Below are 27,430 nucleotides of genomic sequence, written 5' to 3'. Positions count from 1 at the left end.
TTTATGCCGAATATGGGGCAGATTTAGTAGTTTGTGACCCTGTTCCTGACGCTTAACAGGGACGGAGAGCTCAGGAGTTTATCAAACGATGAAAACGTAACCAAAATCGGGCAATGGTACCTTCCGAGCTCACGTAACCCCTCAGATCTTTCAACGCTGTTCTTCAGTTTTTTCATTTCATTGGTTGCTGTGAAATCACATGATTCCACATACTTCCACATCAGCTACACGGGACAAGCATGTAGCTTTTATTATCACACCACATTGTTGTAGCGAATGAACGGTTCTGTTGGGGCATTTGTTATGCCTGGTGGTATACATTTTATTCATTATTGTCATGTTATATATTTCGCATTCCAAATGATTTGCAACTGATGAGCGATTTACGTTATGTAAAAACAAAGGAAAAGAGCCTCTTGTTTTATGTAGTAATTACTCAGCTCAGATTAACCGAGCCCACAAACGACTGTTTTATTTGTACAGACTGGAGATAAACACAGTGATGTGATGTAATCGACAAAGGAGCATCTTTGAGACACTCTGCTGGGGCGGCACTGATATGACTTTTAATTATACAATATATGAATTGAGAGTAAATTGTTACAGACTGTCGCTCTTATCTCACAGACTCTAAACACAGAATCAGCGGCAAACATGAGAGAGAGGACTTCCCGCTGTCACTGCTGTTTTTGTGGTCTTCACCGCAATATGCAGACTGTAACCTTCCGCGTCAGCGTTTCCTCCACGTTTCATTACGAGAGGAGACCCTCACTCTGTCGCTCTGTCCCAAATGGGGGATCAGTGAGTCTGTGCCCAGAGCTCGTCCAAACGCTCAGCATTGCAGCCAATCTCCGCGGCCCCCTAATGACGAGGGGGCCTGGGGTTAAATTACCATGGGTTAGAAACACCCACTTTGGGCCCAGAAGCCATGGAGGTCCTGCAGATGTTTCCCTGAATTTCCCAAACTGGGTCAATAAAAGCGCAATTAAACTCACCATTAAGCTTCTATAAAAAGGTCATTTAAATACAAAATGAAAAGTAAGGGAAGAGCCAGATTTCTTGTGGCTGTTTGGCACATGGCGCCGAACCTCGTCCACCTGTTTCGGGATTTATAGGGGAGGACTGGTGGCTTTACATATTCTGGATTATTTGCCGCTGAACCGTCAAACTCATACCGGTCGTCCAATGGAACAGATGTTGATTGGTTAAATTCCATGCAGTTTGTTCCGGGAAGCAATTTTAAGTAGCCATTTTTTTTTTTTTTTCCAGAAACGTTTAAAAAAATGCCTTTTAGCACCTCCTGACCTCATCAGCTAAGTCGTGTCTCTCTGACTCCCGCAGAAGACGAAGTGTCCCACCCACATGTGGCTTCTGGACATCACCTGGCCAGGTCTGGACGACAGCAAGACCAACTGCATCATCTACAGCAAGAGTAAGTACCTGAAAGGCAGCAGTAACCGCAGATTCATACGTTTTCTTTTTACTTGGGGGTTAATTAAATGTATGGAGGTGATTGTTTAACCGTCTCATTTCATCTGAAACGTTCACGCTTCTTAATTCAGACCGATTCTGCGTACGTCGTATTCGCCGAAATTTGCACACAACAACAAAACTGCAATTTAATTTCGTTAAAAGCGTTTTTCTTTTGCCGGAATGATTTGTCATTTGAAGCCAATTCCCTCATCTCCAGGCTAAATTAGGCTTGTTCTCTTCATACCGTTTGAAGACCAAGTCTTAAATCTCAAATTGGTTTTCCCTTAAATGAAGTCAACAAACAGCTTTTTTAAGAAGCAAGTTTTCAGTTAACGTTTAACTAGATTTACTCTTGAGTGAGAACTTAGACAGAACTAAAACAGATACTGGAATATGGCATCCAAAACGACTGGGCAATGGGTAAATCTCTTGGACACTGGGCAGTGCCGTGCTCCTTGTCCTCTGTAGGGAGTGCAGTCAAAACCATAGCGCACTGGAATGTCACGGGTAACCTAAATATTCACAGTCAATTATAGAGACTTACTGTAGGCATCAGCTGACCACAGGGGGCACTGACGGCAGACTCCGGTCCAGCTCGTGCAGAGCACACGGTCGGCGGTAGATTCTGCACCAATGCAAACAGAAGCCCGACTTGTCAGCCCCCGGTATTGTTCGAGCCCTCGCACGGGGTGGCAGATGGGACGGACAGATGATCGGCCACGCAGGAGTGCGGGGACGGGCCAGAGGGTGCGGAGAGGCAGGGATTCTCAGGCACATAAAAGCAGCATGAAGGATGGAGGGCTCTGACATCACGGCCGCCCGGTCAGGAACGCCGGGCCGCACCCAATCCGGACGCCGCATCTGGTACATCCAGTCCGAGTCTGGCCTTTCCGACCCCCGGTCTGGGCCAGTTTTCCATTGGCCGGCAGAACTCTGGGGGAGGGGTTGGTTAATTTCCTGTCATTTCCAAGCCATGTCGTTCTTTTATAACCCCTGATGTTCCATCGATTCACCACCAGCAGATACTCCCAAGACTTACTGCTCCGCATCTTTTTGCACGGCATAAACCCGAAAGATTGGGAACCCCAGTCTCTGATTCCCAGCTGTAATAGATTTCTCACCATGTGCGCGAATCTGTTGAATAACTGCATTTTAATTTCCCGCTATTCAGCATTAATCACTCGGCTGCACTAAGGAGAGATCCTCTTAACAGACTGCTTAACTTAGTGTTTTCTATCAGCAAATCATTAAAGTTTGGATAAGCTCTCAAAGAAGATTAGAGTGTCTTCAACAAAGTCTAATCTCTTAACTGGAGCAGATGATATAGTGCAATAAAAAGGGAGAATAGTGGGTTTTCACAGCGCTGTCATTTGAGCCTGTAATTTTCATCCTCTGGCAGTTTGATCTCAATGGCAGACGGCTGCATCTCCCCTCCAGCCGCATAGGGGGCGCTAGAAGCCAAGGCGTTTTTATCATCTTGTAACGTTTTACTCACACGTTTTTGTTTTTCACAAAACGTTGAAAAACCGCTGCCTCATATCACTGTTCGCTTCAATACACGTAGAGGTACGATGAGATTTGACATAGAGGATTTTGGAGACACTTTGCAAGTCTCATTCATACTGTATCAGTCTCTATGTAACGGTCGTCTCATTGACGAAGAGCTTCTCCCTTGCTGTATGGGTCTTCAGTCCTGCTTCTAGAGCTTGTTATGAAATGTCCTAGCAGTGCACTTCATACCACTTGATACCACTTGATGTTTCCTGTTCTTTTTGAAGTCGACTTGAGGTCATCCTCCGATTTATGAGGCACTACTGGATAAGTTGACCGTCATCTCCGGCATTGGACAGTTGCTTCTGCCCTCTACCCGGCTGGTTTTTTTAATCATTCCCAGTGTCTCCTGCTTCAGCTTGGTCTTGTATATTGCTGTCTCAGACAGTTTGAGCCTGGAAGCTGCCTGCTTCGCAGTGTAGCCTTCTAGTATAGTCAGCAGAATCAGGATTAAATCAGGAAAATGCAGATTTTTTTAAAAAATATAGAGCGGTCTCTTAATTTCTTCCGGAGCTGTACATCTTGGGAATGTGGTGGTGGGGGGGGAGTCAGGGATTGTCCACCTGTTCATGGACAAACTTGTCTGTGGTGAAATGTTTTGACAGAGAGGAAAAAAAAAACATGTAGTTACTCGTTTTCCAGTACCTGGTCTGTGGTAAAAATTGCTTTTTGATCAGAATGTCTGGCATGGTGTTGACCCCTGGGGGGGATGCAGATTGGTGAGTTTAGCAGAAATTCATTCCTTCGCTGTGCATGAGACACCTGCAGCAAGAGTTTTCGACGTCCTTCACTTCAGCCTCCACGCCGAATCACGGCAGCTTCGGGCGTTTCGAAAAACCTCTTCGCTACAGTTTGAAACCCTTTTCCTGGCCAGGTGACGGCCTTGACCCTTCCGTTGTGTTGGTCCCGGACCGGAGGCTAGTCTTTTCTTACTGCACTGTCGTCTGAAACACTCCCGCTGGCTCTGAGCTGCCAGAAACCTTGAAGGCCTTAATTGCTGCTTCTTTGGTCTCAAAGCCCAGAAAAGAGTTCTGTCAACCTGGCAGGTGCCCTGGTCAGCCACTCATAAGAGAGTGAACAATAATCCAGGAGAAGAGAACATCTGAAAAGGCAACAGGGGGAGTGTAAACTAACTTAAATGCAGAGTGTCACTTCTGCACTTTACATGGCTGGTGGCAAACGAGTTCATTACTCACATTACAGCCCCTCCTCAGCCTACAGTGGGGATACGTTCCGATGAACCCACCATAAATTGAAAATATCGTAAGTCGAATATGAACATGATATGAGAAATCGCACCGGAAAAACCCTCTACGGTACGTTATTAAACACTGCATGAGATGTTAACGCTCGCGATCACTACAGAGACTGGAGGCATAGCTGGGTGGACGCTGCCATCGCCCGGCATTAGTCGAAAGCCTCGTACGACATGCCGCTAACCCGACTTGATGACTACTAAATGCGCATCGCTATCGCACCATCGTAAAGTCGAAATATCGGAAGTCGAACCATCATACAGCAAGGAGCAGGGCTATCTCCGGGGTGGGGGTATGTTTTTTCCCTCTGTAGGGAGCCCAAAGTCTATACCAAGGGACACCCCCCCACACACACCCCCCAGTCGACAAAGTTTCAGGGTTCGCACAGCTTAAGACAGCCAAGAGAATCGAACTTGAGGTAAAGGCTGTGAAGAAAAGAGAATTAAAGTGAGGCCTCCTTTTGAAGGGACTGGAGGCTGTGTTATCAGCGATCTGGCACAGAAGAGGAGCGACCGTGTAATAACCAAACAAGTAGCACGATGCGTAATTAAATTATCAGTGTGTTCAAACTGAAGTGCACCCTAAAGGAGTCTGTCGTTAAGCAGTGGTGTAATTATGTTCAATTAAAATACAACACTGACGAACCGAATCATTTTCATTAGGAAATTAATGATTGCGCCATGGTAATAATTGACTGTGCAGAGTCGCATGATAACTCTTGGCGGAGTCAGGCTGGAGTGGGAGGATTCTCAGCTTGGGGGGGGTGCATCCCGTATGGGACCCACAGCTCAGGCCCCCATTCCGCAGGGCACACAGGCTCCTTTCTCTCTTTCTGTCCCCAGATTATTGTGGGACGTCGCTCTTCTTGGTCCAAGGAAATGCTTTTGTAAAATAGCTGATCCGGTCATACAATCAAGGAATATTTACGAGTGCCACAGACAGACTTGCAGTTGGCTAAGATTTAAAAGATTTAATTAATTAAAGCTTTTAATTCAGTACAGGGCACCTTTGTACCCGACAGTGAAGGAACCAAACATAGGTCACGCCGTCACTAACAATGCTAACGATGCGTCTGAGTGTGGCCAGTTAGGTATCCCTGTGGCAACAAGGTGATATGTGGTTTGGTCTGTGGGTATATTATACTGTGCTGTTTTCTTAAAGCACCAAATGAGAACCACTGTTAACTAACAAGACTGGTCAGCGTGTTGTTTATAACTAAAATCCACACCTAGCTCAGTGGAGCAAATTAGCTATGTTAGAAGAGTGTGAAAGGCTTTTGGAAGCACATGACCTTACAGTAAACGTGTAGAGATACATGGGCTGAGAAACATACACTGACCTCTCAAGGAAACACATCCACTAACTAATGAATAAACACCAAGTAATCTCTCTATCAACAACTTCCAGCACCACCCCCCTCCCAAAAAAAACAAAAAAACACCCAGTAACCTCTCTGTGAAGGGAAACCCTTTTCCGCAGTTTCCGACAGGCAGTTGGATAGACGACGCTCTGATTAGGGCCCGATGGTCTTTCACATCCCATGTCTTCCCGGGACGCTGCGTTGTCAGGTGTGCACACCTGCGGCTCCGGAGCTATCCCACAGCACCCAGCATCGTAGCCCTCCCCCCGGTGTTAATCCCTCTGACCCCCCGGCCCACCGCCTGTCTCTCAATCAGCCGCTCCCAGAGATTACATCCCTGTCCCCTGTAGGCTACCTGTGTGACGGACTCCACGGTACCAGATGGCGGGTGTAGTACCTGGGGTTTGCTCTTTGGAAACCACCGGCTCGGTGCCACGCTCCCGAGCACCGTTACATTTCACAGTGGTCCTCTGCTTTGTTTATTTCGTTTGGCAGGAGGACGGGGGGGTGTTATCGTAAAGAGATGTGCATTATTTATGGATCTCCCCCCCCCCCCCCTCCCAAAGTGCTTGGCTCCTCGTCCTCGCCTGCACTTTACGGGAGGAGATTTAGACAAAACGAGAGCCGACTCATGAGGTTAGGACCGGCAGGCGCCCCAGCGCAGATGCACACGCCGCCGCGGCGATAACCGTGACCACGGCGGCGATAACCGTGACCACAGTGGCTTCCTTGGATATATTTGCCGCAGCTGTGGCCTCTTTATGCAAAGCGACGAACTTGGTTAATTTGTTGCTTGTTTGTCAGGGTGCACACAGACTAAATGGGGGGGGGCTTGTACCATACTGAGCAGGATACTTTAAATCGTTTTTTAAACCCCTCCATACCAGACTGCTTGAAATTTTATATATACACACACACACACACACATATATATATATATATAGAGAGAGTTTATCCTGTCAGAAGCTACTGGCTTATCTTGGGCGGCTGTCAAGCCCTAGAATATCAAGGACTGGAAGGAAATATATAAAATTAATCAGTGACTGTATGTTGTTGGGAGTTATGATGCTCCATAAATCCTGGTCGGATCATGGTGGACAAGATTTAAATGCGCAGCCTGCTAACGCTCGGGACGGCATTTGAGATAGAAGCCCTTCGCTGGCAACCTGCGATTTACCATCTACGCCCTTTTCCACCAATGACGCATTCCGCAGAGTCTGAGGGCAGTTGGCAGCAGTTAGCACATTGTGGATGGGAAAAAAACACCGCAAGGTGAAACCAGGGCCAAATGGACAAGAATACTGGCTGGAAGGGGAGAAGGACCAGGAACTGGCTGATCTTTTGTGTTCCTCACTCAGGCGAGAGTTCACAAAGCTTCTGCTTGACGATTTGTACACGAAAAACCTTCGAACTTGTCCTTAGCTCCTAAGGTAATGATGCTGTTGGGCAGTGGAATGTTTTTCCTGCCAAATGCTTTTTGGTTTTGTCCGCATACAGCATGGGCACACGACTTTGGCAGCCATATGGCAACACATGATGCCTGAGATTATAAGACAGCGGGTAGCATAGCGGTGATGGACGTGCGCGTGTAACCTGAAGGTGACAGGTTTGGGTCACAGGAAGACATGTGCTGTAGGACCCCGGAGCGAGGTGCCCGGGCAGACCTGCCCGAATAAAATGCCCAGCTGTGTAAATGCGTTAGAAAGGCTGCTTTGGGCATCAGATAAACACCTAAATGTAGGACAGCTTGTCCAGATGGGCTTGTGTGTAATGAATCAGTACCAGCCAGAACCAGAATTTTTGTGCACAGTAGTCTTATTCTTAACAGCTGTGGAAAGACAGCTCAGGATGTATAGGTCCTGTTTTAGATTTCCCGGAGTTTCCTCACATTATCGCTGAAATGAATGTTTTTGAAGTTGTAGGTACTTGCTTTGGTATATGCCCCTGTGATATGGCAAACACATTAAATAAAAAAATTAAATCAATCTTTCTTCTGTAGACTTCCATACGGACGTATGTGTTATTCATGTCTTCACTTGCTGATGCACAGTAGAGCTAAACTTCACTCGGACCCATTATATAACCTTTGAGCGTGTTCTCATGTCGCCGAGGCACAAAACTGTGAATGAAACATTGCTGTAGCTTTTTTCCCCCGTGAACACAACCTTCAGCTTGCAGAATCTCCTGGCACTTTGTAGCCTCTCCCCTCCCTCTCCCCACCACCCTGGCGCAGGGTTTGACATCAGGGAGGAAGTTTCTGAGACAGAGGGAGTAATGTTGGTCTAGAGCCGAGCCCAGAGGTCTGAGGATGGGAACAGCACAGGGTACAGATGAACCCCCACACTTGTCTAATCTCCGGGAGACAGCGGAAGGGTTAGCCTTCACTGACAGGGACCCTGCCCTGTACACAATGGTACTGGGGGCCCCCTCACCCCCAGGATAGATAACTTCAGCGCCAATCCAGCATTCCTGGCAAAAAAAGGAGGATCTGATAGCCCCAGTGGATGTAATTGGCAAGATAGACCCTCCCAGTTCCTCGCCGTCTGTAGAGCCTGAAGCGCAATTTGGCGCAGAGACGGATGATAGGCAGACAGGAAGCCACGCCTCCTCCCAGATGTGACACGCGTGAGGAGAGCCTTCGCACAGATAGCGGGAACATGTGGCTCCTTCTGTGGACACTCCTGATTCTTGGCTCGCAGTAGTTCATAGCAGCATGAGACCCCCACAGTAAATTTTTAAATATTCTCAAGGCAGCGTTTTGTTGTATTCACAACATGCGTTAAAAATATTGAATAAGCTTTCATTTCAAAGGCTACCGATTTACATTAGTGAATATATGGTGCAGGGTCACTTCAGTTTGGTGCAAATTGTGTAAATCACATAAAATTCACATTTAAGTTTAGAAATGTTTAGGGCCCCATTTTGTTTCCGATTACAGCTAATAATATGATCCAGAGGCCCCAAGGGAATGAAAACTGCCCTCAAAGAATCTCTAACGCTAATACTGACACTTTGCAATTGCGCCTGAAAAGCTCTGGTTTAATGTACTTTAATGTGGAATTCACTGGGGATGGGTTTAATTGAGTTTCTCTGGGAACCAGCTGGGAGTTGCACTGGCTGGCAGGTGACAGTGAGGTCGTTTAATCTGGCTCTCTGGAGAGGCAGGTTGGCAAAGTTCTTCTTCATCTTTATCAATAAAAATGGGGGAGGCTAATGGACGGAGCCTTCTTCTGGTAATACCAACCGCTCGCTAACTAACGCTCACTGGGGAGGCAATAAAGTGTACGTGTAATGGAGACAGTGTGTGGCTATTGTCGATTGTAGATGAGGGGGGCCCAAGCAGCAATAGGAGGTGGGACCAACCAATCAGATGTCTCTACAATCTGATTGGGTACCTCTCTGAACTAATAATTTTCCCTTCTGCCCTCAGAACATTCTTGTGTAAGTAAAACTCCCATGAGCGCCCTTTGTTGTATCAAGAAAGACTCAACTGGTTAAAAATATGAGGTACATAGGGGTCTGTGATGTGCTGTAGTTACAGTGTGCTCTCTTGGGGGGCCTGAAGAGGCGATACACTCAGAAGCTGTCAGGTGTGATGGGATGGGATGTGATGTGAGTGCTTCATTCCCCTTGTGAAAGCCCCAAAATGCTTATACTGACTATTATAATGCATTATAAATGTATCTATAGTACATTATAGATGAGCTACATAGAGCATTCATAATGCATAATACACATGGCTATAATGTATTACATCTTTTGATAAATATTTATAGCCATGTTTATAATGCTTTATGAATGCATTACTATTTGTTATGAATGTGTTTATAAATTACTACTAACATGGCCTTAAGTGTTACCAACATATACTTGCATACATACTTACCTGTATATGCTTATAACCCATTCCCTTGCAATGATGTCATCCCAAATAATGCTTATCGTACACAAGTGCATGTCTTAAGGTCACAGAGATGCTAGAGTCTCTGCAGATTTGCGGACGGCACAGTGCAGCTCCCGCAGGGGTGGAAATGTCTGATGTCAGCTTCACTGGCACCCGTGCGAGCGACGGGTCAGTGCCATCTCACAAGCTGTGCACCTCCACTGTCATAGCGGGATGGACGGGCAGGGGCGTAGCCAGACCTCGCACGACGGGGCGTCCAGACTAGACCCACTGATTTTACTGGGGTGGCAATGGGATAAAAGACAAACCCAACATCCAACGAAACTGGCAATGTGGCGAAAATGACAGATATCGCAATATGCACACAGAATTAACAAATATGGGTTTTATTGCCCCTCAACCCAAGAAAAAAAAAATATATATACATCAGTGTATGTTGTTGTACAGTAGAACCTTGGAACTTGGCCAACGTGGATGTCAAACGGATCAGTCGAGAAAAATCTAGCCGAAATGTCGGAACATAGCAAAGCAAACCAGAGCTGCTAAAACTTGCACGGATCGAGACGCGTATGTAAAAAGATAGATTTTTTTAACCTAGTAATTTAAATGTTTATATTATTATGGGGGGAGAAAGGGGAAGACTTTGAGGGGCCCTGACTCTAGGGAAATGTAAATTGTAATGTATATTCGATCCCCCCCCCCCCCAGCCAGCAAATTTCAGCATCTCCCACCTTCTTATCGTCAGGTCCGGCACCCAATACCAGTATCGGCAAAACCATCTTCTGCATTGAATCACATCAGATCGAGAAAAAAATCAGTGGTGTCGTCCATCCTTACTGGTAATCATCTCTGTGTCCTACTGCGATGCTGCATGTAGAGGCCCTTCTTTCATTAAACTTGCCGTTCATGTCAGAAATATACCAAGATGTTCAGTTAGGTATTATATGACAATGGGCAACATGATGCAACGACTCCGAGGTATAAAATTTAAATAGTTACAAAAAAATAACAATTATGTACTAATAACCAATATAAGCTCTTGTCCAGATGTAACAGTAATAATAACGGGGGGGCAGTGGGGTGATTTCGCTTCAGGTTAGAGTCAGACTGGCCAGCCCTGAATACTCTTTAGCTCCGCCCTTGTGGACAGAAAACTGGGTAAGTGGGTAAATCTTATCAGGAAGCATCGACTCGCAAAACCAGCATACTTCTTCAATCCCAGAGTGCCTTCTGACATTTTCTCTCCCACATTTCAGAAAGTGTCGCTATGTCCTTTTGCTAGATCTTTGTTTAATGTTTTGGGTCAACTGTGGTGAGAAAGGCGCTATAAAAGGCGGAGTCTGCATGGTGGCTCGGTGCTAAACACTGAAGCCTGACATTTCCAGGGGATGTGAGTCTGCGTATGTGGAGTTTGCATGTTGTGCTTGTGTTTCCGTAGGTTTTCCTCTGGTGGGTAAGGTGAATCGGCATGTTTAATTGTCCTTTTGTTTGTGCCCAGCAATGGAATGGCAACCCGCCCAGGGTGTCCCCTGCCTTGTACCCTATGCTGCCTGGGATCGACTCCAGGCTCACAAACCTGTACTAGATAAGCCATATTGAACCCGTACAGTATATCAACGCGTGTTTTTTTGTTTTCAGACTCGTTGGAAAGGCAATTTGAAAAAAGTGGATGCTCCATAAATCCAAAAACGGGCATATCATTGCTGTCCAATGAAAAACCACATCTCTCCAAAAATCCGTCATTTCAGCATGAAAAAAAGCACTCTTTTTGCACCACAAATGGAAACCTGTCTTTACACAGCCCTCAGTGAACAGTTTAATTTTTTAAAGGGACTTACATGAATTGTTATCAGTGGGGCAAATATGGCAGTGTCAACAAGATAAAACTAATCTCACTTTATATTCACAATTAACAATTATGTTAGCTAACTAGATATCTAGCTATTAGTGTTAAAACTAGTGATGCAAGGTAATCCATACATGCGACTATCGAGAACAGAATTGTTAACTAATAAAAATATAAATACTAGTTAGATAGATGACTTCATAAACCATATTGTCATTGGTCAATTAATGTCAAGCTGTAGACAGGAGTATGGGTGTACTCCATCTGTAGTAAAAAGTCACAATCGTCAAAAAGTGGACATATTTGGATTTATGTGGATCGGATGGTAACGATATTGTGATAATTTAAGATAGTTTAAGAAGATTTGCTGCTGTTACGGCTGTCTCTGCTGCCTCTGAGCACTTTTCGATAGACAACTGAAAATACCACATTTGAGGTTTTTTTCCAGAAAAACTCAGATACTAACATAATATTATATTTAAGTTGTGAATTTTGAGGAGCCCTTGTGAGGAGAAATTCCCTTTTGAGATAAAAAGTGTTGTCATGGCACGTAACACGTCAGTGTAAATATGTAAAGAACGTAAATACATCCTGATAAAGGAAGCATTTCCCGTAAGTGTGCTCCCAGAAGGTCCTTCACCCCGAGTAAGCAGGAAAGGTTATCTCAGCCTGCTCCTACTCCTAGATCCCAGCCTCCCTCAAACATACAAATGTCTGCTCTCACCAACCAGCCCCATGTCGCCGCGTCCCAAAGCCAGGACACAGGCTGCGAGCCCCTCTTCTAAACAACCCTGGGGGGGGCTGCTGTTTATCCCAGGATGTGGCCCTGCAGATATTGTCTGGGTACACGCCGAACCCCAATCAGCCTGCAGCACCGGCCACAACCAGGATGGTGCTGGACATCTCTCAGAAGACGAGTCACCATCAGAGGACCTCCGATGCCGAGAGCCCTCTTTGTCCTCTGGCCACCACAGGCACGTGTGATCACAGCTTGGGGGGGGGCGGGGGGGCGGATTTACGCTGACCTGCCCTCATATCATTACAGGGATCTTTGTGTATTGAGTGGTCGCTGTTTGAATACTGAGCCCCGGGTATTAGCATATTGATCCGGGGATGTCCATGTATCGAGCAGCTGATGTCCATGTCTCACCTCCTTATCTCCTCCTCCTCCTCCTCCTGGAGCCCCCTTCCTAGAGCGCGCTGTGCCCTCCGCATCGCGTTGGGTTCAGCTGCTCCTCTCTTGGCAGTGCCACGCGTGCGGGGCAGATTGGTAGCGATCTAATGAGGGGGTTGGCAAATCCAGCCCCCTTTCCTGGCACGCCTCGCTGCCACACAGATACACGGCATTTGCTTGGTTGGCGGTTTTTTAATCTTTCAGCTCCCCCCATTTATTTTCCTTAGATAATAGACGCAGCTTTGCGTGCATTTTCCTTAGCGCATAACACTGTGCAGTTTTACAAACGTGAAGTGACTTTAACGACATCATTGTGAATTTTATCGTAACCCGCGGCAGAGCTTAGCAGCTGAGGACAGGCCTTTTGGTTATAGGCAAATAAACAAAACAAATAATTTCAGTACAAGGCACTAGTGCATTTCTGCGAAGCTGATAGTCTCTAAATGATGACTGGGAATGAACTGAAGATCTTCTCCACTTTTGAGATGAACATCTCAGATTTTTACATTTACAGTTTAAAGCTAATAACATAAGGTTTTCTAGACATTCGACCTAGATAAGCATCCTTCCCATGGTCTGTCCAGGACAGTGTCTGGTCTTTCTCCTGTCATTCGCTGCCCGTCTCTGTCCACATCAGACAGAGTTTGAAATCTCCTAATTGTGACACCACTTTTACTTTAATTTTATTTGTGAAAAGTACATGTTTACCTTGGAAGACTAAGTCTCACCCCAGGTAACTACAGATTTAAGATGGAGGAAGCATCATCTTTATCATGCAGTGATGTTCTGGGCAATGACTCTTGAAATCCGGTGACTTCCAGTGGGACACAAAGCGAGATGTCTACCCCCAGAACAGCGACTGATGAAAACTTATGCGACCAAATCAATCTAAATTCTACTAACTTTTTGGCTGGCTATTTTTGCAGGGAATGACGTATGTGTGGCGGGGGGGGGGGGGGTGTTTTTGGACAGGGGCTGAAGCTCACTGCACTGTAGGAGTGAGAAGCCCCCTGAGAAACTTATGGACCCCCCCACCCCCGGTCCCTCCCCCCCCCAAGTCGCTAGCCAGCTCTGAGGAGAGGCACAGTGGCGGCCCCAGAGAGCTCATTAGTAACCTGGGCGCCGGAACCCTGGCGCGGGGGTGCCACGGGGCAGTGGTGTAGCAGACAGGACGCACTGCGCCTGGGAGATAATAAGGGCCGTTTGCATAGGCTGCTGGCGCGGGCAACGCCGTTACCGCGCTGGGACCTCTCCTCGTTACGGAGGAGGGCTGCCGGGGGGGCTGGGCCACTCTCATTTCCACATGCATGAGCGCGACCTGCCGAAACGGGCCCTGCTTCTGTCCTGTGCTTAAAAATACACGCTAGTTATCGTGCTTAAAACCAGCTGAACGGGACCCCCGATCAGGCATCAATAACAGCTTCTTCTTTTTTTATCAGAATCTTTATTGCCATGTGACCAAGTTTGGTGGGATTTTTTTTTATACACACAGCCTGCTTCTACTGGATTCATCATGACAATAGACGACTAGCTACAAGACACACAACAGAGAGGAGTAAACGCAAGGCATGTGATACATACATTAGTTTTGCGCATATTGTGCAGATGAATGTGTTTCTTTGGCCGCATGCAGCTTGTGACGCTGGTGGTTTAATTATTCACCGTGATTCGCTCTGGCTGGGCCGTGGCAGTGCCGTGAGGCTGGGCGGAGATCTCGGATAACGGCGGCCGGAGTCGCTCTGCCTTCAGGAACGCGAGGCTCCCTTTGTCTGAGTTGTATTTGTCATGGTGTCCAGGCGCGTACAAAAGGCACCCAGTGGACACGGAAACTGTTGCGTGGTGTTTCCCGCCTCTGAAGAATAAAAATAAATTGCCCGTCTTGGGGAGGAGGATAAAGAGGCCGAAGCTTTTCGGAACTGTGAACGACGGCCTACTTTTTTAAAGATGTGAAATAAGCTCATGCTGGAAGTGCAGGGACTGGTGTGGGTTTGGGGAGCTGACAGGAGAGTGGCGGATAAGGGGCCCCCACGTCCGGGTTCGAGGGAGGGACACGGGGTCGATGCCTCTCGGGTACTTACTTAGGTTCTGGTCGGTAACTTAGCGGGTGCGCAAAAATGCTCTTCAAAATCAGCAGCGGAACGATCCTATTTTTAAACTGCAAAACAATGGAAGCCGGTATTTGTTTATGTTTAACGTACAATGTATATGGGGCAAACGGGGGTGTGAGGCACAAGGCAGGGTGTTCTGGAAACTGCTGTCGCTGTTGTTGTTCTTTTTACGGTAGTTACTGAATAGTTAGGGACTGTCGGAGCCGGGAAGATATTGTCCAGATTGTCTTTCTCCATCAGTCCTGGATGCAGTCCCACCGTGAAGCCAGGTGCTATGATGTCACTGTGAGGTCACGGTAATTACATACTGCACACCTGTGACATGGATGTAGGTGGTCCTGCAGCTGTGCGGGAGGATGCTGAGAGGGCCCTCTCCGCCCTGCCCCCAAGCCGGGGTTGGTGGGGGGGGGGGGTGGTGGTGGTGTCCTCTCTGTGTCTTGCTCACGTTCATTTTGTGGAGGGAGGGGGGAGCATTGGGGAACGTGAACAAACACGGGATTCCTGAAGTGAATGTTCTGCCTACTTTCCGGTCTTTCATTAAACTTCTGAAGCTGATTGTAATCCACCGAAATCAGCAGTCAACAATTAATTTGGGAGGGTGGGGGGTGCGGTGGCTACATATTCATATTTCTGTGCAGCTGTTATCACTTAAAAGGCATTCTAATTACAACGACAAGACAAAACCCCCTTGGACGGAGTCCAGACCCGCTAAGTGATAAAATAAGGCCGTGCTCTCTTCTTCTTAATCTCCTCCGAGCACCTTGCAGCCGCGTCTCCCAAACACATGCCAATGAATGTGAAAATGCCATTTAGAGATGCAGGTGTGACATTTGATAAGAAACTTCTGGATTAAATGCGTTCTGCTAATGAGGACTCCAGCTACCCCATCAGGGCCGAACTACAGGTTGTATGGTGTCTTTAGCTGATAACATTCTGCACACAAACATCTAAATCCAGTATTAATAAACAGCCGTCTCCATCATAGGGAACGTTGGGATCCTTGAGTTGGGAGCGATGGCGGTTCTCATTAAGGGCGGAGTTCGGGTGGAGGACAGGAAGTTGGTGTCAGTCTCATATCGTCACGCTGGGCCCTTTGCGGTTCCTCATCATTTTCAAGGGAAATTGAGCCTTGCCTGGGCGTCTGCTGGCGGCGGGGGGTCAATTACAGGTACCTCTGAAGAAGGGGTGAATCGCGGGATTAAAACTTTTACTTGGGATTTCATCTGTGGAGATTAAAGGCACAGCGATGCCAGTCGTCATCCACGCCAGAAGAGTGTCGGGCCGTTCGTCAGTGTGTGTGTGTGAGTGGTGCATTCTGGGGGTTTATATCCACAGGCCAGGGGTCTGTCACCAGAGGTGGCCCTCAGGGTGCCTGAAAACACAAACCGAAGCGGCTTAGTTCAGGCAGCAGAGTGACCTGCCAGTCAAACCAGTAACTGACAAGACAAGTTTGACTTTCACACTGGTGTGACACGTTCACATGCAGCTGTCTTCTGATTTCTTCTTTTCCCCTGCTACAGATCGGTGTGTGTGTGTGTGTGTGTGTATGTGTGTGTATATATATATATATTCAGGGTTGCCAATTTTGGCTGCCTGGCTGTAGTGAGATTTTCAATTTGAAAGACGTCTGCACACACATGCAAACATGTTTAGATGTATGTAAGAGTTTCATTACCTTGTAAATTGTCTGTAGGTTTTGCAAACTACCCAAACACTTTTAATGTATTTTAGGATTATAATAGAATAACATAAATTGCCCCAAGATTTCTTGTGTGAGCGTGAGAGTCTGAAAGCGTGTGATATCAGATGTGTGACAGCTGGCAGCCCTATATTTTCTATGTTTAAGAGCATTGTTTCGTCATACCCAGTGTATATAGTACTGTATATGCTGCTTATGAAAGGCAGATACATGGCGAGTTCTTATCCATTTGTTATGTTTGTAATTCTGAGCATTATGATTTTTGTCTCATTAATAGCAGATTTCTGAGGTACCGGCTCTGAAAGCTGTTAAATGAAAGTGTGTTTTAGTGTGTTTGAGGCTCAATGCGCTGACTTCCCCATTCAGACACTCTTTATGATGCTAATGAGCCTTCGGTGTGGCATACGGGCTACGCAGACGCCAGCCGCGAGACGGTGAGAGAGACGCTGCCGGATCTCAGCCGACGCTGAGGTGTGAGCGCTAGGGCTGGTGCAGTGGGGGCGCTCAGGGGCCCCCGGCATCGGCGACAGTCACACGGAGACGGACGGCGTACAGGCCCACACGGCCTGCGATAAAGCTGCCACATGTCAGCCGCAGTTTAGAGCCCGATTCCGTTTTATGTGAGCGATATAAGCTTTTAGCGTCCGTCAGGAGAACGGGAGACCCCAGCAAGAAAGTGAGGGGAACTGAAGCAATTTTAGTCTTTGCTTTTTCATTTTTTCCTTATTTATTAATAGCACTTCTAAGTTGCAGTTAGAACATCAGACAAAGGTTGAGACAAGTGTATTAATGGTTTTATTTCGAACCATCTTCAAAACTGCAAAATTGTCACTGTTGGAAAAAAAACATGATTATTGAGACTTTGTAAATCTGAGGCTAATAACTCATCCATTTTCCAGCATATTGTACTTCTTCTTCATTCCTTCAATAATAATAATTATAATACCAATAATAATAATGATAATGTAGCAAGCATGTAGTTTTTATATAGTTACTGTCGCCTGCCTTTATTAGCCCCTACATGGTGTTCATTCACTTCTCCATCCCATAATGCAATTTGGCAATTAGTGAAAGCTGTCCTGAATCAGGACTGGATTCACATATAATTAAAGGGAGGCTGAAAGCAGGATACCATGATTACTGATGAACTGTTTCCCATCCCAGGCTGTCCGTCGCCCTGACATGGGTTAGACACGATAAATCCAAAGTGATCACTTTGCACCTCATATAAATAAGTAGCATAGTTATCAGATGCATGTCTGACATTATGCCAAAAACCGCTTATTCGTGAGTATGAGGGACCAAATGAGCGAAGCCGTGAGCTGGAGCATCGAGCGGCTCTTATTGTCATTGTCGCCGTCACTTTAGAGGGACAGTAACAATAATGGCAGATGGTTTGAGCCGTGCGATCCGTCTGTGTGGTGCATAAGGATCTGCAGATACTCAGAATTATGGGAAATGTCGCAGTGTAAGGTGATGTGGTGCAGGTGGCGCCTAATTCCCTCCTTGTGAGGAAGCTCGTCGTTGGGAGTGTCCAGACCGCACCCCCGTCCACGATGCCGCCACCGTCCCGCCGGCCATTCTCCGGCTCAGCCCGGCAACCGCGATCTCCCAGCCTGGGCTGTGCGATCAAATGCGAAACCCTCGCGATCGGCAGGGAGACAGATGCCATGTCCAGATGGCCGCACGGCGACACCTTGGGCAGATCCCATGTTTGCCAGCACAACAGAACGGCATCAAGCGAAGCCTTTCCACCAGGTGGTCCCAAACAGAGCCGTAGAGGGACCGCCAATCTTAGCTGAGAGGCCCGAGTCCCCCTACTGACGGGGCCTTTCAGAAACAGCGGCGTCATGCATGCTTCAGGAGGCTGATCTGCTTCGCACACGTGTGATGTATGATGGTTGTCTTGCTTTCCGGTTCAGTTGTCAGACATGTGACCTTGGACAGTGGGTACACAGTTCAGTCGTCTTTCTTTCCAGTCCGGTTGATATGCGTGTGGCATGCGACCATATTCAGCGGGTACACGGTTTGGTCACTCTGTTTTCCAGTGTGGCTGACACGCATGTAACCTGTGATCATATGCAGTGAATACACGGTTTGGTCATCGTGTTTTCTGGTCTGGCTGACATGCATTGGCCTGGGAATGTGTACAGCGGGTATATGGTTTGGTTGTCCTGCTGTCTGGTCTGACTAACATATATGTGGCCTGTGACCGTATACAAGAGGTCTATACTTTAGTCATTCTGCTTTCCAGTCTGACTGGAACAAAGAGGGTTTTGGACAGGAAGCCTTTTAGCAACTTCTGGAGGATTATGGGAAGGGAAATATAGGGAACTGGGGAGGGGGTGGTTGTTACTGCGCTCCCATCCCAAAAATACAGCGAATTGATTGCGCAGCTTCAAGCACTGGCTGCCCATAGCTGAAAAACACCAAAAACACTTCATTCTTATAGACTGAGGGACAGACATGTGCATAGCCATGTGAAATACTGAACATTTAATTTTGTGGCGTAATTCAGTCTGTATATGACTCATAGAACTCTCAGCGGAGATCTGGTTTACGTGTGACACGCCGTGCGACATGTGACACAGCAGTACGAGGTCACCATCACTTTGCGGCTTCGTGCAGGCCTGCTGACAGACGCTACTCTTCCAGAAACTGCTGCTGGTCTCCTTATACGTGGAAAGAGTGACATCTAGTGGTTTCAGATGGTCCGGGGACAAGGCGAGCCAGTCACTCCGAGTGGATTTCAGGGGCAGTGTGCAGTCATTCTGTATTGATGCTGTCTGTACAGGAGCAGGAGCTATTAAAAAGGATCAATCTGTGTGTAAAACGTGAGGCATGTAACATAGGCCTGAAAGGCGGAGCCTAAGCTGTTGTAACATAGGCCTGAAAGGCGGAGCCTAAGCTGTTGTAACATAGGCCTGAAAGGCGGAGCCTAAGCAGTGAGGCGTGCTCCAAGGGGCTGGAAGCTGCCGACTGCCCTGATTCTCTGGGGTCGTCATGGTGACCTCCAGCTACTTCATGTTCATGTTTGATGTTGGGGTTTGGAATCTGAAGCTGGATTTTTCACTTTGACTCCAGTGAGTCAGAAACCCATCGATGATCCAAATGTTTGCGGCTCACAGCCCGAGCGACGAGCAAACACGCATTTTGTTTACGGTGGTTTTTTTCCTGTGCTCTTAATGTCATACCTCAGCAAAGTAATGTGTTTGTGTGGGTGTTTATCTGCTGGGAAACAGCCAGCGGGAAAATAATTCCGGGACGGGGACTGGGTGCCGGTGACTTTAATTGCCTTTTAACGCGAGGAAACGTTCTGGATTAAATGTAACACGAAGAAGCCGGCCATGTTCTTCGCTTCCCTTTTCGATGAGTGGGATCCACCTCTCCTGTGCCCCCCAGACCGATGGTCAGGTCGCCGGCTGGTGTACGTAAACGTGCATAACCCTACGCACGTGTGGTGTTTACACACTGACGCAGGAACTCTGACAGTCTCTGTTCCCGGAGTATTGACCCAGCCAGCTTATTTAGCTGTGGGGGGGGGGGGACTTTTTTCCCTCAGTTTTAATTTGAGAATCACCTTATGCTTCTCTGAGAGAGAGTTCTGGGCAAATGCCTTTTTACCACATATTTTAGTGCATTTTTCAGGTGGTTTCTTAAATTTCTGTACAAGTGCATTTTAAATAAGCATTCATCACCAGTGCCAAAGGACGTAAGCCCCACTGAGGCCTCGTGTGATGAATTTTTTATTGCGGTAACGCAGGGAGGAGGAGCGGTGTTTAATTACCAGGGCCGTGCGCGGGGTGCTGCGCTGATGGCTTCCTGCAAGTGCCCGGGCCCCAGTCTCCTCTTATTATTCTCCTTAATTCCTCCTTTGTTTTAGGAGCAGGCCGCCATCCTCCCTGCGTTTATCAGGTGCTCCGCAGCTCCGGGCCGCACAATGGCAGCGCCGTCCCCGAATCGCTGGCTGGCGCACAAAGGAAGCTCGGTGTGAATCCGACGCGAGCGGCCGGGCGGCCGCAGAGCACGTGTGAATGCACGGCAGCCTCGGAAATCAGGGAAGCCAAGCTCTGAGATGATAAAGAGCAACAGCTAGTGTGAACCAAGGAGCGTCCTAAAATACACCTAGAAATGGGAAGGCAGTCGTGAAATCTAGCAGCCTTTCCTTACACCCAGAAGAAGAGGGCGTAAAACTGAACATCCAACACTGCAGAATATTATTATTATTATTATTATTATTATTATTATTATTACATATCTGTGTATATGATCACTGTTTTGTACTCTGGATAATAAACATTTGTTCAAAGTGGGTGACCTTGCCCTTGCAATCTGCGTGGTTTTGTTTAAAACATGGTAATTCACGTCAACAATAAAAGCTTGAAACCACGGAAAACACCCCACAGTACGACACAGTCAGGACGGGGTTTCAGTCTTAAGTGGGTCTCTGGAATTTTCCACCGTCGTCGTTCATTTCGTGCGGCATTCATCTCGGGCTCTTATTCAGTGTTTACATGTTTATCCCATGATAGTTTTTACTCTGAAAGCTGCAAACAAACAGCAGAAAAAAAGGTTTTTTTTTTCCCTCCACCCTCATGTTGCCAGGTGGACAGCTTTGGTGCACGACCACCAAGCCCGTGGTTCCGGGTGACGACGTGGTGGCTTTCGCCGTGGATCTGGACTCCCAGGTCCGAGCGGTGAGCCAGGTGCCCCCAGCGGAGGGGATGTACCCGGCGCGCTTGCTGGACTCCATACAGCTCCTGCCACAGCAGGCCGCCATGGCGTCAATCCTGCCCACCGCCGTCGTCAACAGTGAGCACATTTCCTTAACCCTTTCCTCGCATCTCCGGGTCTCTCGGGATCGCATCTCAGTTCAGCGGAAAAGGCCGGAAGCTGAGGTCATCCCACTCTGGGTCACTTTTGGTACTTAAAGGACTTCCGTTACCCAGAAACAGAGCTGGATATATGAGACGTATGTCACTCAGGTGGCCTGCCGTATTACGCGCGTGTCTCCAGCCCACGCATTGCTGTACACCAGCTCCTTTTGGTCCATTTGGAAAGTATTAAAAGCAGCGCAGTGCTCCCACAGCTCCCACTACAGGCTTTACATGGTGCCACATGACAGACTGGACCGGCCTGTTAAGATACTGCCTTATTAGGATCGTCACCCAACCGTAAACTCCTCACTCTGCCAGGTCGCGTAATCTCAGAATGTAACAGCAGCCCGTTTACACAGCAACTGAAAGCTCAGTAGATTTTGGGATTTGGTAAATTACTTAATAACAGCGATTCCAGGCTTTTGGTGGGGGTGGGGGGTGGGGGGAGGGGTTATGCTCAAACTGCTGGATAATTGTAGGTTTAGGATTCACTTAATCGCAGAGAATTCTTAACCGTGCTCGAGCTTAGCAACACCTTTATGGGCTTGGCTACGTCTCTTTCTGCTTGCTAATTCGACACCATGGCTGTGCCGTGACACTGTGCCCTTTGACCCCTGACCCCACAGAGGACATCTTCCCTTGCAAGGCGTGTGGCATCTGGTATCGGAGCGAGAGGAACCTGCAGGCTCACCTGATGTACTACTGCAGCGGCCGGCAGAGGGAGGGTGCGGGAGCAGCCGGGGAGGGGGAGGGCAGCCCGCTCCATGTGGCTAGCATGGCTAACGTGGCTAACATCTGCCCCTTCCCACAATGCAACAAGAGGTGTTCGGGGACTCAGGCCCTGGAGATGCACCTGTCCACACACAGCGGTGAGAGACAGTCTGAAAGACGACCCTCAGACCTGCATCTTACACTGTCCATCTAACCAAGTTACTCTTAAAAAGTTGTGACATGCGGTTATATAAAACTGATTTTAGTTCTTTATATACCCTGTGTTTTTGCACATTTATGCAGCACTATGGGGACTATTCCACCATAAATCAAGAGCTCTTTACTCGTATATATAATCTTGAACTGAAAAATAAACCCATCTTTCATTTGTTCACAGGTGTCAAACTGGATGAGCCGGCCCCCCTTGGCACCACCCTAAGATGCACAATCTGTAGATACACCGCGGACTCTGCCGTCGCTCTCCAGCACCACATCCTCTCTCACCTGTCGCAGGCGGCCTTCCGCTGCTCCCACTGCCATATCAGCTTCCAGAACCACGGGGAGTTCCTGCAGCATCAGGACGCGCACCGGCTCGGCGCAGCCAAGCTTCACGGGGGGAGCGAGGGCCAGCACTCCCCCGGCTCCCGCGAGGAGAGCCAGAAGCAGGCGGGCGCCGAGCCGGCGGGCAAGCACGACGCCCTCCAGAGTCCCAGGAGCGTACAGAATGAGGACGCGGGGGCCGGCGCCGAGCTGGAGAGGCCCGAGAAGAAGGCCGCGATCTCCGGCTCAAAGGGGGACGCAGGCACAGGCAGCAAGGCGAGCTTTTCCTACACCCGGATCAAATCAGAGCCCTCAAGCCCTCGGCTGGCCTCCTCGCCGGTCCAGCCCAACATGGGGCCCACATTCCCCATGGGGCCTTTCCTCTCCCAGTTTGCGTTTTCGCAAGACCTTTCCATGGCGCCACAGGCCTCAGAGATCTTGGCAAAGATGTCGGAGCTGGTACACCGGAGGTTACGGCATGGGAGGAACAGCTACCCGCCGATGGTCTACAGCCCCCTGATGCCCAAAGGAGCCACGTGCTTCGAGTGCAATATCACTTTCAACAATCTGGACAATTACCTGGTCCACAAAAAACATTACTGCAACAGTCGTTGGCAGCAGTTAACAAAGTCGCATGACTATTCCAGTGTCCCAGACAAGGCGGTGGAGACACTGAGCCCAAACAGCAAGATGGGCCCTGGCCACCCATCCGAATCTGACGGCCACCTGATGCAATCAGCCTGTCTGAACGCCTCCGTGTTGGACCTGATCAGTGCCGGCAGCAAAGTGCCTGAAAAGGAATTCTCAGGGCAACTGAAAAAGGCCTCCACACCCCCCGGGGCTGAAGACAGTCCGAACAGCCAGCAGACAGACTTGAGGAGTCCGAACCCCTCCCTGGTGGAGAACGAAAACGACCCTTCGAGGACGACGTGCGAGGCCTGTAAGATCACCTTCAGCCGCCATGAAACCTACATGGTCCACAAGCAGTACTACTGTGCCACTCGACACGACCCGCCTACGAAGCGGGCTTGCGCAAGCAAGGTGCCGCCCGTGCCGAGGACCATGAGGTCACGCAAGCGGAGGAAGATGACTGAGCTCAGCCCCCCCGATCAAGACTCCAAGCCTCCTGGGGCTCACTCTGGTCTGTTGGGCCTGCCCGCTTTGGGAAACCCCTGCACCTCCCAAGAGGTGATAGACAATCTCGGTGAACGGTTTTACCCACGATGCAACATGTTCCCAGGAATGGTCCCAAAACATCTGGAAGCTTCTCTCACAAAACTGGTTCTTGCATCCAAGTGCAACACAGTCAACCAGCAGGAAACAGACACTCCCATAGATCTCAGCAAAAAGTGTCTGGAGAAAACAGGCAGCTCCCCCAAGAGACTCTTAGACTATCACGAATGCACAGTGTGTAAGATTAGTTTTAACAAAGTAGAGAGCTACCTTGCTCACAAGCAGAATTTCTGCCCTGTCACATCTGTACAGCCTGATGACATTAGTGGGTTGGATAAGGCGATGTTTCCAGATGTGAAAAATGGAAGCAGTGGTTTTGACAATATCTTCAGCAAGAGCCCCGCAAAGTGTGATAAAACCACAAGTGGACGACTGCTCTCCCAAAACGGCACCTTCTTTCACTCCAATTTAGGGACCCTGTCAGGGCTCCAGACCCCTGCTGATCTCCAGCTACTTCACGCTAAAGACGACGGCAAAAACTTATTCCTGCCCCATTGCTTCTATCCCCGAGAAACCAAGAAAGCCAACACACCGGAGAGAATCTCCCCATTTTATGGCGTTAAACCCACTGACTACATCAATGGGACTCTGGTCGGGGCGGGTGAGCCGAAAGAGCAGAAGCAGAGTCCCAACGAAGGGAGCGAGGGAGGGAAGGAGCAGCCGGCCCCCAACGGCTTCGCCCACCCCGGAGAGGAGCCGCTGTCCCTGCTACCCAAGAGCAGAGACACAGCCGCAAGCGTCAACGGCAGCACGAAGCTGGAGGATGCCGCCTCGCCAAACGAGGACCAGCCCGATGACTCCCAAGCCACGGACAGCCGCTGCTCTCCCTCTTGGACGTCCGAGACCCCCACGGACACGGAGAGCTCGCCCTCGCGGAAGACGCGGACGGAGAAGACGTCCCCGAAAACGCCGAACAGCACGGCATCCGCTGGCGGCGGAGGAGGGAAGTACTGTCACCTCTGTAACATTCAGTTCAACAGCCTGTCAAACTTCATCACGCATAAGAAGTTCTACTGCTCATCACGGCCAGCAGAACACGTGAAGTAAATCATGCCCCCCCCCCACCCCACCCCCCAACGGGCTGCACCTCTGTCCCGTTTGCTGCTGATGGACAATCAACAGAAACCTGTCTTAAGACTTAATGCACGGCACTGGGAAAATCCTGTAACATAGATGGCACTTCCGCATTTATTTATTTAAAAGAAAACAAGTACCAATCAATCGATGTAGTGATCCTAATTTAAAGCAGGATGGAGTCTGTATCATAACCGTTTGTAATGTTCTTGTGCAGTTAACATTGTTTACATTGTAATATAGGTTCGATTAGGCACACAGAATGAGATGCATTTAGATGAAATTAGCACTTGTACAGACCAGTTTGCTGTTTCCCTGTCCTCTTCTGATTTTTATATATGCTGAAGTAATATTTGAATTGAATTCCTATTTTCCCAGGCCTCTATTGATGGAGCAAATCAAACACTGGCCCATCTGTTACCAGTCAGCTGGCCTGTATGTATGTATGTATGTATGTACTGTGAATGTTTGTTCCTGTCCCTGTTCATTAACTCAGAGGAGTCTGTTTTTATGCAAACAGCTACACACTTGTACAGTATGTGAATTCCTGTTAGCTAAATTTTTTAGAGCCGTGCTTCAAACAAACAATAGAGACAGTATTACCTAAGCACTCGGCGGGGGCAGGAGTTGGGGGAACATTAATTTTATTCAAATTTTCACGATGAATTGCTACGTTGTGGTTCAGGGCTTGGGAGGGACTGAACGACACTGAGTCATTCCAATTCCCCAAATACGAAGGAAAATCTTTGTTGAAATATCATTGCTATGCATGTAAATGGAAGGAATAATACTTCAGAATTGTTGGACATTTTAATTTGGTTGTGATGTCATGATTAAACTTCAGTCCTCAGGTCAATGGTGTGCTGTGTTTTCATTTTCCGGAGTAGCATAAGTTTCAAGTGTCGATTTATTTGCCATGTGTATGTGAACACAGGGTCAACTTTACAATGAAAATGTGTTGGACTGTAACTTTGATGTTGCAGAATGCTGTGGAGTTGTGGGTTTATACGGTCAAAATGTTCACAGAATATCTACAGAGGATTGAAAAGGATAAGAAGGTTTGTGGTCTCTGCAATCATCATGCCCAAGAATCTCAAATTTCAAAGCTTATATTTAGAATCATAAATATCAAGTTAAGAAATGAATCGTTGCTAATAAAATGAACTTCAAGAACGGCTCCCTTGGTTGTCAAAAGCTGAAATGAACCTAGGGGCGACTGAAGGGAAACTGTGTCCTTGGCAATGACATCACTGCCCCGGTTTCGGCCTAGGAGAGGGGATTATGGGATGTCATCCATGACCCTGGGAATTTACAGTAGCAGGTGAGGGAGGATGGGGAGCAGTGGGATGAATTAGCAGATAAAGATGGCAGTGAGTCACCGTGTCCACAAGAGCGTCCACCCCATTTCAAAACCAAATTTTATTTCAGTGAAGTGAAAAGGCTCAAATTAAGGAAGTGATTAAATGAATTTAGGCTGCAGGCCTTTCTACACTCTGACTTTCTGGCTGGATTAGTTAAAGCCGGCTGGCTTCTCCATTAATTTGCTCCCAATTCTCTGACTTGGCGGAGGGAACTTTCTCCCTGTTAATTCAAGTCACTGTCACACATTTTATTTAATTTTATTATACTTCCAGAGTCTTAAGACCATCAAGGTCACTGATACTAACAGCAGAACACACCAAAACTTGTGTGAGTAATTTTTTTATCTCATTCTAAGAGATGCTCTTTTCCATTTCAACAGTATAAAACCGCATTAATCAGTTATATCTGTATTAAATTTCTGCCCTGAAAAGGTTTTGTTTTTCTGCAACAGATATGCTTATTATATATATATTCTCTATTTTATATTGAATACAATGTTATATCAAATATATACACATGTAATAATATAAAAATATATATGTATAGATGTGAACAAATATTTTATTTGCTTATGCTGAGAGGTTTCGAGATTAAGGAAATCAGTGTCTGAATACATTGCGTGTATGTAGGTATTTAAAATGACTGTGCTACCTGTGACCACTAGGTGGCAGCCGAAGACTGTTCCCTTTTACGTATACTAGATGAACACAGACTTTAAAAATCCTTCATTAAAGAAAGCAGAAATTAATAAAGGTATTTCTGAGAACATGCATTATTCACATCACATTCTCTGACTGGACAGTTAATTCATGAATGACACAGGGTTGCGTCGCTCGTAGTGCTGTCGTTCGCCGCTGATGTGGGCGTGGCCACTACAGATGGAGATCCAGGCTTCATCAGTGCTGCGGGGGAGCTCATTGGCCAAAGCCCTGCAAACCAAGCGCACTTATAATGTTCTTATAAGTATTACTTGCATTCAGGGTAAAGGCCTTACCCAAAACATTTGCTCTAATCTCCCTGTTAACATTCCACATCTAAAACCCGTTGTGTCGTTATGGACAGTGCTTTGAGAGACACGATTATTAAATTAATGAAACATTTTAAGCAATGAAGGTCTGGTCAAACAGATTTCTCTGGTTTCGCACTGTTGATCGTGTTGCATAGTGTAACGCTGGTCTCAACATCAAATTAAGTCACGTGTGCTTATTACACAACACGAGGAGAATGTGCAAACTTCACAAGATTCGAAGCTTGAACCCCAG

The 27,430-nt window shown here is 47.6% G+C and overlaps 1 protein-coding gene across 1 annotated transcript in view; it reads left to right on the top strand.

Annotated features, from left to right (window-relative positions):
* The window catches only part of zfpm2b (zinc finger protein, FOG family member 2b), a 66,371-nt gene extending 40,709 nt beyond the window's left edge, over positions 1-25,662 (top strand). The window contains exons 5-8 of the mRNA XM_023827570.2: positions 1,342-1,432; positions 20,977-21,183; positions 21,875-22,117; positions 22,357-25,662. Of these exons, the coding sequence (XP_023683338.1) occupies positions 1,342-1,432; positions 20,977-21,183; positions 21,875-22,117; positions 22,357-24,779 (2,964 nt within the window). The 3' untranslated portion in view covers positions 24,780-25,662. The remainder of the gene's footprint in view (positions 1-1,341; positions 1,433-20,976; positions 21,184-21,874; positions 22,118-22,356) is intronic.
* Positions 25,663-27,430: the final 1,768 nt, after the last annotated feature.

The sequence above is a fragment of the Paramormyrops kingsleyae genome, chromosome 23 (assembly GCF_048594095.1).
Source record: "Paramormyrops kingsleyae isolate MSU_618 chromosome 23, PKINGS_0.4, whole genome shotgun sequence".
NCBI lineage: Eukaryota > Metazoa > Chordata > Actinopteri > Osteoglossiformes > Mormyridae > Paramormyrops > Paramormyrops kingsleyae.
This window is presented reverse-complemented; position numbering and strand designations above follow the sequence as displayed.